We start from the raw sequence: 13,824 nt of genomic DNA, 5'->3' as shown, positions 1-13,824 counted from the left end.
AGGTAGTTGGGATGGGTCAGCTTGCTGCTGGGGCTGTTGCTGATGCAATCTCTGAAAACCTAGTGGTCCCTGGGCGTTATTATTCCTCTAACTGAAGTTGTGATGATTGCGCCAACCTAGGTTGTATGTGTTACTATAGGGATTATTCTGCTGTCTAGGTGCATTACCTATATAGTCTACCTGTTCAAGGTTAGCAGAAACAATAGAGGATGAGAAGGAGAAGAAGTGGAAGGTGAAGCAAACATACCTCTCGCATTACAGTTTGCAGCGTAGTGCGTCCACCATAGAACTTATAGCTTGTTTGTGCTGTATGAACCGGCATCTAGAGTTGGTATATTTTCTTGGCCAAGAGCTCCACCTGAGCTCCCAAGGCTGCTGTAAAATCTAACTGGTTAACCACTCCTTGCTTGACTGGCTGACTCCTTGAGGATTGCCATGGGTAGTTGTTCATGGCCATCTCCTCTATCAGATTTTGCGCCTACTCCGGCGTCTTACTGTTTAGGCCCCCACCTGTTGCAGCATATACCATCTACCTCTTACCGAGGTTTAAACTGTTATAGAAAGTCTAAACCTGCATCCATACTGGTAATCCATGGTGTGGGCAACATAGAAGCAAGTCCTTATACCTCTCCCAGGCATCATACATACTCTCATCATCGAACTGCATAAAAAGAAGATATGTCATTTCTCAATTCAACAGTTTTAGCAGGAGAAAAGTACTTATATAAGAATTTCTCAGCCAAAGAACTCCATGTCATAATAGTGCTGGCTGGGAGTGACTGCAACCATCTTTTCGCTCGATCCCTCAAAGGAAATAGAAATAGCCTCAACCGAATGGCATCATCAGTCATTTCAGATATCACAAATCTCTAAGAAGTTGGCTATGTGAGTGTTTGGGTCCTTGCTCGGTAGTCCCCCAAATTGCACACTATTCTAGATAATTTGTATCACATTCGGCTTTATCTTGAAGTTATTGGCTGCCACAGGTGGTCGCACTATACTCGTTTGTGTCCCTGCAAGAGAAGGTCTAGCAAACTCGTACATTGTCCTATTTTCATCCTCAGCCTAGTTGTTGTTGTTGTCTCCTATCTCTACTGATCTATTCACAGGCTTTTAATTTCTATCCATGCCTCCTCTTCTTCTTGCATACGCTTCCTTAAAAGACGAAGGGATCGCTCTGGTTCAGCAATAGGGTCTACAGGGGTAGGATTAGGTCATAAACTACTTGGAATTAAGAGGCAGCAACTAAAGAACACATAAATGAATAGAAGAATAAAGAATCAAAAGAATCAAAAGACAGAAAACAAAAATGGCTAGAGTGACATAAACATAAATTCACTCTAGTTCACACAAAGAAAGCTCCCCAACAACGGCGCCAAAAATTTGATGAGCTATTTAAGCAGCTATAATCTAAGGCAGTGAACCTATCGATGCAGACTAGTACTAATAACGAGTATCAAGGTCGTATTCTCGAGAAAAGGTGAGCCTAGAACTACTCCAGCGTCTTATATTATCTAACCTTAACTAATAGTGAAGAGGTTACTAATCCATGACTAGGTGTAAGCTAAATGCCAAGCAATCTGCAAGGGTATAGTAAACAATCAAGGAAAGAAAGCAAACCCAAGAGGAACCTAGGCTAGTTGGATTTTAACAAAGGTAGAAATTAGATTGATTACAATTATGAGTACCGGTGAGTGAATTCTACATTGAATTCGAGTTCCCTCTCGAGAACACTGAATTCCTAATCCTAAGAACCTAAACGACAGAATCTCTTCCTAACGATTGATTTTAGGTTAGCCTTAAGATTAATCCATTGCTATTAAGAGTTGTTAATTCTTAATCCGGCTAGTTAATTACCTTTATCTCTAAGTGATCATTAACCAGTTCTTGCTATTCAAAATTCTAATTACTAAATGAATTTCTCAATTACATAAAGCAATTTGAAGAACACAATCACAACATCTCATAAATAATGTGATATATTATTAATACTAAAAGCAAGAAGAATACAAGAATTTATATTCAGAATCTCAGAAACATGAAGTGCAATCCAACAAACAAAGGAACCCCAATGGGTTCAGCAGCTCTAGCTACTCATGCTAATGAATAAAATAAAATAAAGAACAAATACAGAAGAGAAAATTGGAAACATGTGCACCTTTCTTCTTCAAATCAAATGAACAGTCCTAAATCTCCAAATCTAAATAATAAACCTCGAATTGCCTCTAGAATGCCTCAAAGTCCACTCTTGATCTTCAATGTGATGCTTGAACCACTGAAATCCATCCTTCAATGTGCGAAATGGTCTCTTAGAGTCGAACGTTGAAGTCTAGAAAGAGGTGGCTCACGCATATAAGATCTAAGGTCAAAAAACTGAACCCCACAAAAGAAATCGAAATTGCCTATATAAATGTCTCAGCACGGCCGTGGTCAAGTCCGTGCTGGTTAGCACAGACGTAGTCTAGGCTGTGCTCAACCTCTGAGTGCCAAAATTAATCCTTTGTTCCTTGACCGTGCCCTCGCTGTTGCTACACCAGCACGGGCCGTGCTGGCCTCGAAAACTGTGTTGAAAGGCCATAATTAAGGATCAAAGGTCAATGCTTCAGCATGTCCAGAGTCCAGGCCATGCTCAACCTTGAAATGCTAGCCTTTGTTCAAATTTGATGGATTCCGGTCCATATTCTCACGTATCGCCCTCAAATACTGATAATGTCCATCAGTGATCATTTGAAACATGAAGGGAGCCAAAACACAGGTGATTTTGGCATAAACAAGATAACTATGCACAAAAATAAAAGTAATTGGCATATAAACATGTGTAACACAATGCATATCAAATGTCTTATCATATGCAATGGCACAAAATGTAGAGTAAAAAGGGCAATCTTTCACTAGTTCTTAGGAGGGAAGTGATGCTATAGTACCCTAAGCTCCACTACTTTCAGATGAGAGATATGTACCCCTTCACAGGAGAGATGAACTAAGAGGTGTTGTGCCTGCTAGCCGCTCTTATGGTGGCAAACCCATACTCCCACACATAAGATACATTAATGGGAGATATTTGAAAAAATACTTTCCCACCATGTGGGAAAATGATAAAAGAAAGGAAACTTAGAGTTTGATGCCAACCTACAGCCATAAAAATGATCTTAAGACAATTTTCCTTATAAGTTAGCTTTAGGCCACTAGTTGAAATTTAATAAAAGTAGACCTCATGGTCACTTTTTTCTATATTTAAGTATCCCTATTTATGATACACCTAACCAATAAGAAAATAATGATAGAAAAAAGCAGAAGACATGCAGCATGATGCAAAATGATTGTAAGTGTAAGTGTGCAGAGGTACATTGGTGTGGCTGCATGATGCAAGTGATATGGCTGTATTGTATTTGTGTTATATGTAAAGTGATATGGCTCCATGAAGTGGCAGAAGACTTGAAGCGATTCTCACAATAAGAGCAAAGAATATATAATGCATAGAAGTGGAGAAAAAGTTTTGTTCATTATAAAAAAGAATCAAAACGCTAAAAGAAGAAATAAATTATTTCTACAATAGCAGCATCAAAAGGAACTCTATCTCCAGAAGAGGAATGATGATGAGTTGAGTCCTGATCCATAACTGCAAAACAAACAAATAGGAGCACATATTTTAATTATTTAAATCGTTAGAAATTCCAAGAATAAAAGCCTTATTGTGTAGGTATGTGGAAACTAAACATGTTAGGATTTAAATGTTTTATTAGTCTTACAAATATATGGTTCCTCAAGGGATAAATCTGTGAAAGACCAATAAAATATTCAATGTGGAGCCCTAAGTAGTTCTCCAAGTTAGAAATATTCTTGAGGATCCAATATTTCAAGTCGGGAGCCCCAAGTAGTTTCCAAGTTGAAAATATTTATGGGGACCTAATAATACTTTAAAATATTTTAAGTTAGGAACCCCAAATAGTTTTCTAAGTTAGAAATATTCTTTGGAAATCCTGGTAATAATTTAAAATATTTTAGTTCGAAAGCCCAAAATATATTGGGTACTTAAGGATCTAGAACTCCAAGTTAGAAATTTTTTTTTGTGTTCTAATTATGTTGTAACACGAGAGCCCCAAGTTGAAAATATTCTTGGAGATCTAGTTCCCGAAATTGACAATATTCTTGGAATTCAAAATAAATTTGTCCTTGGGGACCCGAATTTCAAATTTTAAGATCCCAAAGATAAATTTTTTACTTTGAGCTCCAAAATAAAATTGTTTTAGCTCCCAAAATAAAAAATCAATCTTTTATATGCAATTTCTTAGTGCCTCAAAAGAAAATATATTCCACACATATCAAGCTACATTCTAAATTTTTTTAGCAATTTTAAATATAATTATGCATAATTACCTAGTAAATAGACACAAAATAAAAAAATTTAGGTCAAAGAAATACATTTTCTTTGAAGAAATTTATTCTTTTGCAGGTGGTACTTTTCAGTACCAAGGTTTGGACTTTATATAGATAGTTACCTGCTAATCAACACAAGAATCACTAGTAGAGGAAGAGGGTTTGTTTGATGGGAAGCGAACAAACTACCAACTTTGACAACATATGGTGGCTAGTGTGAGGACGATGAGCTGTTGCTGACATGGAGCGGCTGAGATAGAGTGATGTCGTCATATAGAAAAAAGAAAAAAGCAAAAGAAAGTAAACATCGTGTTAGTTCACTAATCTCATGCTCGGTGCATAAACCCAAATGCATCCCAAACTGCAGAATTGATATCGAGAACTCCCTTCCACCAAGTCTAAAGTAAACTGCATCAGGCTAATGCTAGTTTGTGATCTATTATTATAGGAAGAAGGTGCTTAGAAACTCAATGGTTAGCTCGCATTAGGTAGGCTCAATGATGTCGAAGAAGCATGCGTAAGGCAATATGTCAAATAGTGCACGAACATCCTGAGCCAACGCAACTCTCTCCAAGGATACAAAATCAATGCATCGCCTGGCCATTACTTGCTTCCATCGCATGACTTGGAAGCGGCTCTCATGATCAGCATTTTAGAATGTCCATAGGCAATGTCGAGCAAGTGCGGGTGGAAGTGCAGCTTCTACTCTTCTTGATCGGACCGGCTGCTGTTGTGGTGGGGGTGCTGGTGCTGGTGCTGGTGGTCGCCTAGGTGACGGTGAAGTAGAAGAAGAAGGTCCGTCGCCACGCGAGCGCTTGCTAGTAGCGGTGCATTATGGTTGTTGGTGACGGGCTTGTTCTCGTTCTCTTATATTACCTAATACAATCAATCATTGGTAATTGAGCAAGTAATCAAGTCAAAACAAATTCCAACAAAAGTTCAACAGCATAACAGCTAGAAATTGATTAATAGAAATTTTTTAGGCTTAACACTATGCCCAAAGCCTCAAATTCCTGTAGAAAAACTAATGCCCAATGGCATTCCACTCCACAATAAAAAATTAGTAATAGCTAGATCATACAAAATAGGCCATGAATTAATTACCAAGTAAAGAGAATTTATGCTATGAATTTATCAACATAAACTATCATAAATTAACTTTATTAATTTCGAACCCCACACTTAGCATGTACATTATCACAATTACACAAATGTAGCAAGTAACCTGAGCCAATTGACGAGCATGCTACACAATTATGATCCAAATTAAACTCGAGCAGTGTGAATTAAAAAAAATTAAACCAAGAAAAGCAATGAATAACGAACAAAACACTAAAAAATAAAAGGAAATGATGCAAAGAATAATTGAACAACACTTTGGTTTTATTAAGAATTGACGCAGACCAGAATATAAAATAAATGGAGAAGGGGAAAAAGAATTAAAAATACTTGATCATCATCATAATGTCCTAGATTAAAAATGCATAAAGAACTCAAACTTAACCAAATTAAATGGCAAAAGGTGAAAAACTTACTTGAGTTGGTCGTGAAAGATAAGAAAATGTGAGAAAAGGAAGAAGAACACCTTAGAATTTACTGAATGAAAACTTTCAAAAGGTTGAAAATGACACATATATGTAGTCACGGGGGTGAGCACCGAGGTGAGCACGGCCGTGCTGGTCAGCACGGCCTTGACTCAGTCTGTGCTGAACCTTAAAGAGAGTTTTACGTGTATTTTTAGCACGGGTTGTACTCCGGCGTGCTGATCACATGGCCTGGTGTTGCAACTCGTGATGCCCTCGAAAGCTGTGGTGAACAACCCATTTCCAAGCCTTTCCTTGTCCTTCTTCAACACGGCTTTGTCCATGGCCGTGCTGAACCTTCGAGTTCGACATCTCAAACCGTTCAATGTCCTGCCTACATTCAACACACATGCATACACATTCAGGCTATAAGTCAAGTAAAAATGTGTCAAACAATGAAGCTAATGTTCTCCAATAACCAAAAATCCAACTTAAGTTATTAAAAAACTTTAACTTAAGCAATTAAGTTCATTAATTAAGCAAGTGCTCCAACTACAACCAAACGTGCAAGCAACTAATAAAATAATGTAAAGCTAAATATGGGAATGCCTCCCAAAAGCGCTTCTTTTTGGTTGTCTTTTAGCTGGACTCAACATCGGACTACTCTTGCTAGAAAAGCATGTTCACTCGCTCCTCAACTTCTAACGAGTTCTCATGATAATGCTTCATCCTATGCCCATTAACCTTGAAGTCTCCCTTTTAAGGGTGATGTAGCTCCACTGTGCCATATGGAAAGACATGCTTGACTACGAACTGTCCTGACCATCGGCTCTTCAGCTTACTTGGAAACAAACGAAGACGTGAGTTATATAAAAGAACCCTGTCTCCAACTTTGAACTGTTTCAAGCCTTTCAGTCGTTGATCATGCCACTTCTTCATCCTAGCCTTGTAAATTAGGGAGTTGTCATAAGCTTGCTGACGCCACTCCTCAAACTCATTCAATTGCCATTGTCTTTCTTTACATGCAGAATCAACACTAAAGTTGCATGATTTCAAAGCCCAAAGGGCTCTATGTTCCAATTCAACAAGCAAATGACATGTCTTACCGTAAACTAGCCTATATGGTGTAAAACCAATAGAAGTTCTATAGGCTGTTCTAAAAGCCCACAATCCATCATCTAACTTGGCAACCCAATCCTTTCTACTAGTCTCTGCCGTTCTCTCTAGAATGCGTTTCAAACCCCTATTAGTTACCTCCACTTGCCCACTAGTTTGTGGGTGATAGGGTGAAGAGAACCAGTGTGTGACCCCATAGCGTTTAAGTACTTTCTCTAGTTGGGTATTATAAAAATGGATCCTTCTATCACTAATCAATGCTTTAGGTGTACCAAACCTAGCAAATAATCTCTTAAGGAACCTAGCATCATTAGTGGGAAAAGCTTGCGCCTTTGGCCACTTAGAAAAGCACTCAACAGCCACAAGTATGTACTTATTTCCATGAAAAGAAGGAAAGGGTCCCATGAAGTCGATGCCCCAAACATCAAAAATCTCAACAACTTGTATACTAGTCTGGGGCATCTCATCACAGGAAGAGATGTTACCTGACTGCTGATGTGCGTAAAATACACACATCTAAATGGGGTTTTTAAGTATGATTTTATGTACATTTGGATGTGAATTGGTCCCAACACTCACCCTATGCATCTGTTTGTGTGTATTAGGTCCAAAAGAAGCCAAAGAGTGATAAAGGGAAGATTTGGAGCAGAATTGGATGTCAAAGTTGTCGAAACAAGGTAAGTTTGCATATGAGGAAGATGAACACGGCCGTGTTGGTTTTAACACTGGCCGTGTTCCCAGCACGGGCACCAAAACGGGCCGTGTTGGTGCATTTGACATCAAAGAAAAAAGAAGCATTAAGGAGCACGATCACAGAGAGTAACACGTTCATCAGCACAGGGCCATGTTCCTAACACGCCCATCAACCCCAGGCCGTGTTCCCAACACGGGCATCAACACGACCATGTTCACAGCAGTTGGACAAATTAATTTAAAAGAAAGAAAAGGGGAAAAGGGGCAACTAGGCTTAGGACGTCCCAAACTCATTTCTCTCTCTCTCTCTAAGGGTTTTCTGAGCTAGAACTAAGGAAAAAGGAGACTTGGACCAAGGTTTCAATTGGATTCCCTTCAAAGATTGAGATTGGGCGAGGTTCGTTGATTGGTGTCAATTCGAGCAAGAGGAACAAGAATCGACTCAAGATTGGGTAAGAGGAATTGGAGCTGTTTACTCTCATCCAAGGGTATATTCAGGTTTCTCTACCTTTACTCATTGTTGTTATTGAATTCTTGTGGGTTTTGATAATGAACATGATTAGCTAAACTTGTTAACCCATTGGGGTTCTTTATCTAGGGATTTTTGTACTTAACTTTTGAATCGAATGTATTGATTTTTAATATTAGTTTGCAATGGAAGTACTTATTGATTTGTTCTTCATATCTTGTTGAATGATTATTGGAATTTGAATGTTCTTAAGAAAGACGTTTAGGTTTGGATTGTCCTTTGCAACCTAGAATTAAATTCGCCTAGAGATAGGGTGTTTGTTCTACCGAATTGAGAATTAACATCTCTCAATAGTGTTAAATGGTACATAATGCTAATTTGGATAATTAGAGTTAGGAACAGATTTCAACCTAATTAATCTAAGTTAAGATGTTAATGTCCTTGAGAAATGCGTTAATTGCGTAGAGATTTTTCCACAGAAATTGAATTTAATCAATCAATTCCATCTTTAGTTTCCATTCCCTAGAGACAAGAATTCCCAAGGGGTTATTCCTTAACTTGAATTAATCCTTCCCTAGTAGCCGTAGTTAGATAACAATTAGAGTAGCTATTAGTTAATTTAGGAATTATTCATCATTCATTTTAGGCTAATATAATATAGAATAAAGGAGTAACTCTAGGCTTTCACTTTCCCGAGGAATACGACCTTGACACTCGCCATTAGTGCTAGACTGCATCGATAGGTACACTGCCTTAGATTGTAGCTGCATAGATAGCAACCATCAACTGCTGACATGCATCACAAACCTAGATAAAGGCTTTTGCATCTTGAAAGATTGTAGGCCAGTAGAATCCTGCATCTAGCACCTTCCTAGCAGTATGATTAGCAGCCTAATGGCTTCCGGTTGGTCCATCATTGCAATGCTTAAGGATTTTGAGAGTTTCCTCCCCATATACACATTGCCGAATCACTTTATTTGCACAAACACAAAACAAAAAGGGGTCTTCCTAAATGTAGTATTTCAAGTTAGCAAAGAATTTCTTCTTTTGCTGATATGTCATACCCTATGGTAGGATCCTTGCAACCAAATAATTTGCATAATCAGAAAACCAAGGAGAATCGATGTATACATGCAATGAATACATATATTCATCAGGGAAACTATCATCAATGGCTCTCTCATCAAGTGCCGCCAAACTCGGGTTCTCCAACCTTGATAAGTGATCCACTGCCAAGTTTTCAGTTCCCTTTTTATCCTTAATCTCTATATCAAACTCCTGCAAGAGTAAAATCCATCTAATCAGTCTCGGTTTAGCATCATGCTTTCTGAACAAGTACCTCAATGCCGAATGGTCCGTATAGACAATGGTCTTTGATAGCACAAGGTATGAGCTGAACTTTTCAAAGGCATAAACCACAGCTAACAACTCCTTCTCAGTGGTGGTATAATGCTCTTGGGCATCCGTCAATGTCTTGCTAGCATAATAGATAGGCTGTAACTTCTTCTCAACCTGCTATCCAAGAATAACTCCAACTGTAAAATCACTAGCATCGCACATAAGTTCAAAGGGCAGCCCCCAATCATGTGAAACCATGATAGGAGCTGTGGTTAGTAGCTTTTTCAATAACTCAAAAGCCTGTAGGCAATCAGCATCAAACACAAAAGAAACATCCTTAATAAGCAATTAAGTAAGAGGCCTAGCTATCTTAGAGAAATCCCTAATGAATCTCCTATAAAAGCCAGCATGCCCAAGAAAGCTCATAACAGTCTTAACAAAACTAGGAGGTGGCAACTTTGATATAGTCTCTACCTTAGCTCTGTCTACCTCCATTCTCGCATGTGAAATCTTATGCCCCAACACAATACCCTCTCTCAGTATAAAATGACATTTTTTCCAATTAAGAACCAAGTTTGTCTCAACAAAACGTGCAAGCATATGCTTTAAATTAGACAAACAATGTGAGAAAGAGTTATCAAACACTGAGAAGTCATCCACGAAAACCTCCATAGACTCCTCATCATATCGTGGAAGATCACCATCATACATTTTTGAAAAGTAGCAGGTGCATTGCATAAACCAAATGGCATCTTTCTATATGCAAATGTCCCATAGGGGCAAGTAAAGGTTGTCTTCTCCTAGTCCTCAGGTGCAATTAGTATATGAAAATAACTTGAAAAGCCATCAAGAAAACAGTAAAACATATGGCCCGTTAGACGCTCAAGCATCTGATCAATGAATGGAAGGGGAAATTGGTCCTTCTGAGTTGTATAATTGAGCCTCCTATAATCGATGCAAACCCAAAAATCGGTTACCATCCTAGTTAGTATCAACTCATCATTCTCATATTTTATCACAATCATCCCTCCTTTCTTTGGCACAGCTTGCACAGGACTCACTCAAAAGCTATCAGATATGGGATAAATCAAACCTGAATCTCAAAGTTTAATTACCTCCTTTTTCACCACCTCCTTCATGTTCGGGTTAAGTCGTCTCTATGGCTGCACAACTGGCCTGAAACTATCCTCCATCAAGATCTTGTACGAACAAAAACTGGGGTTGATTCCAAGAATGTCAGCAACCTTATATGCAAAGGCCATAGGATACTTCTTGAGAGAGGATAAAGTCATCTCCCTCTCCTCAGGAGTCAAGTTTGCTGCAATAATAACTAATAGCCTCTTTGCCTTATCCAAGTAGGCATAACTCAGGTGCTTAGGTAATTCCTTCAACTCTAGGACTGGGATTCCTCAATAGAAGGTTTCACCTTCTGCACATCTAAGCTGTCAAGAGAAATAAATGGGTCAGTAGAACGGCTGGGCTCACTAGCCAGCAAACAAGTGAGTTGCTCCAGCATTTGCTCGTTAGACAACTCCTTCTTATCTCCCTGCAATGTAACCTGTAAAGCATCATCAAGCAAAATCTCCTGCATATGAGACTCAACAACATCATCCAAGACATCTATAAAATATACAATATCATCATAGTCTAAAGATTGTCTCATGGAAGTCACTAAGTCAAAGGTGATAGTTTCATCATCTACCCTAAGTTGGAGCTTCCCATTACAAATATCTATAACAGCCCTAGATATAGCAAGGAAAGGTCTACCTAAGACCAGTGGCACAGTACTCTCACCCTCCATATCCATGATAATGAAATCAATAGGAAATATGAACTTGTCTACCTTAACAAGTACATCCACAACTATACTCCTAGGAATCTTAATAGTCCTATATGCTAGCTGAATGCTCATCCTAGTGGATTTAGGCTCACTCAAACCAAGTCTATCAAACAAGCTAGTGGGCATCAAGTTAATACTAGCTCCTAAGTCAGCTAAAGCACCACTAATAGGTAATTCACCAATCATACAGGGTACAATGAAACTCCCTGGATCGTGCCTCTTAACAGGTAGCTTGTTTTACAGAATGGCGGAGCACTCCTCATTCAGGGTCACCAATCCCAAGTCCTCCAGCTTCCTCTTGTTGCTCAATATCTCCTTCAAGAATTTTGCATACTTCGGCATCTGCGAAATAGCCTCAAACAAAGAAAGGTTAATGTGTAGTTGTTTAAAAAGGTTTAAAAACTTACCAAACTAATGGTCAATCTTTTCCTGCTTCAGTCGAGCAGGGTATGGGATAGGTGGCTGGTACTCTCTCACAGGACTCTTCTTTTTATCCTCAACTCTCACAGGCTCTATCTTCTCAAGATCTGGCTCTTTCATGTCAGGCTCATCCTGCACAACAACATCATCATCATCAGCTATAGGTAGAGAACTAGATAATTGCTTATCTGATCATAACGTGATAGCCTTGTAGTGCTCCCTCGGGTTAGACTCTGTAATGCTCTCTCAGCCAACATCTTAGAAATCTGGCCTATCTGGTTCTTCAAATTCTGAATGGAGGCCTGCTGATTCCTAAGTGCACTCTCCGTCTACTAGAACCTATTGTCAGTAGAGGACACAAATTTCATCACCAACTCCTCGACATTAGGCTTCTACTCATGAGGTAGAGGTAGTTGGGATGGACTAGCCTACTGCTAGGGCTATTGCTGATGCAATCTCTTAAAACCTGGTGTCCCTGAGCGTTATTATTCCTCCAACTGAAGTTGGGATGATTGTGCCAACCTAGGTTGTATGTGTTATTGTAGGGATTATTCTACTGTCTAGGTGCATTACTCATATAGTCTACATGTTCAAGGTCAGTAGAAACAATAGAGGATGGAGAAGGATAAGAAGTGGAAGGTGAAGCAAACATACCTCGCATTACAGTTTGTGCTGTATGAACCGACATCTAGAGTTGGTCTATTTTCTTAGCCAAGAGCTCCACTTGAGCTGCCAAGGCTGCTGTAGAATTTAACTGGTTGACCACTCCCTGCTTAACTGACCGACTCCTAGAGGATTGCCAGTGGTAGTTGTTCATGGCCATCTCCTCTATCAGATTTTGCACCTGCTCTAGCGTCTTACTGTTCAAGGCCCCACCTACTGCAGCATCTACCATCTGCCTAGTAGCAAGGTTCAAAGCGCTATAGAAAGTCTGAACCTGCATCCATACTAGTAATCCGTGGTACGGGCAACATCGAAGCAAGTCCTTGTACCTCTCCCAAGCATCATATATACTCTCGTCTTTGAACTGCACAAAAGAAGATATGTCATTTCTCAATTTAGTAGTTTTAACCGGAAGAGAGTACTTATATAAGAACTTCTCAGCTAAAGAACTCCATGTCGTAATAGTGTTGGTTGAGAGTGATTGCAACCATCTCTTTGCTTGGTCCCTTAAAGAAAATGGAAATAGCCTCCACCGAATGGCATCATCAGTCGTTCCATTTATCTTGAAGGTATCACAGATCTCCAAGAATTTAGCTATGTGAGCATTTGACTCCTTGCTCAGCAGTCCCCCAAATTTCACACTATTCTGGACCATTTGTATCACGTTCGGCTTTATCTCAAAGTTATTGGCTGCCACAGGTGGTCGCACTATACTCGTCTATGTTTCCGCAAGAGAAGGTTTAGCAAACTCGTACATTGTCCTGTTTTCATCCACAGCCTGGTTGTTGTTATTGTTGTCTCCCATCTCTGCTGGTTTATTCATAGGGGCTTCAATCTTTATCCGCGCCTCCTATTCTTCTTGCATACGCTTGCTCAAAAGACGAAGGGAACCCTCTAGTTTAACAAGAGGGTCTACAGGAGTAGGATTAGAGCTCCTAGTCATAAACTACCTGAAATTAAAAAGGAGCAACCAAAGAACACATAAATGAATAAAAGGATAAAGAATCAAAAGACAGAAAACAAAAATGGCTAGAGTAGCACAAACATAAATTCACTCTATTTCACACAAAGAGTTCCCCAGCAACGGCGCCGAAAACTTGATGAACTATTTATGCAGCGACAATTTAAGGCAGTGAACCTATAGATGCAGACTAGCACAATGGCATGTATCAAGATCATATTCTCGGGAAAGGTTGAGCTTGGAACTACTCCAACATTTTATGTTATCTAACCTTAACTAATAGTGAAGAAGTTACTAATCTATGACTAGGTGCAAGCTAAATGATTAGCAAGCAATCTGCAAAGGTTTAATGAAACAATTAAGGAAAGAAAGCAAACCCAACGGGGACCTAAGCTAGTTGGATTTTTAATAAAGTTAGAAATTA

General features: G+C 39.1%; 1 protein-coding gene and 2 non-coding genes across 3 annotated transcripts; 2 read left to right on the top strand and 1 right to left on the bottom strand.

Moving 5' to 3' along the window:
• The first annotated feature begins 587 nt into the window (after positions 1 to 587).
• Positions 588 to 695, top strand: LOC112535747. The gene has a single exon (XR_003079827.1). It is a non-coding gene; the product is annotated as a small nucleolar RNA R71 (small nucleolar RNA).
• Positions 696 to 10,909: 10,214 nt separating this feature from the next.
• LOC125370262 lies at positions 10,910 to 11,698 on the bottom strand. The gene is made up of 2 exons (XM_048375261.1): positions 11,598 to 11,698; positions 10,910 to 11,519 (listed from the first exon to the last, which is right to left on the bottom strand). The coding sequence occupies exons 1-2, from the start codon at positions 11,696 to 11,698 to the stop codon at positions 10,910 to 10,912; spliced, it is 711 nt and encodes a 236-aa protein (XP_048231218.1).
• Positions 11,699 to 12,729: 1,031 nt separating this feature from the next.
• Positions 12,730 to 12,836, top strand: LOC112535755. Its single transcript, XR_003079835.1, has one exon. It is a non-coding gene; the product is annotated as a small nucleolar RNA R71 (small nucleolar RNA).
• The last annotated feature ends 988 nt before the right edge of the window (positions 12,837 to 13,824 follow it).

This window comes from Ricinus communis, chromosome 6 (assembly GCF_019578655.1).
Source record: "Ricinus communis isolate WT05 ecotype wild-type chromosome 6, ASM1957865v1, whole genome shotgun sequence".
In the NCBI taxonomy this organism is placed as follows: domain Eukaryota; kingdom Viridiplantae; phylum Streptophyta; class Magnoliopsida; order Malpighiales; family Euphorbiaceae; genus Ricinus; species Ricinus communis.
This window is presented reverse-complemented; position numbering and strand designations above follow the sequence as displayed.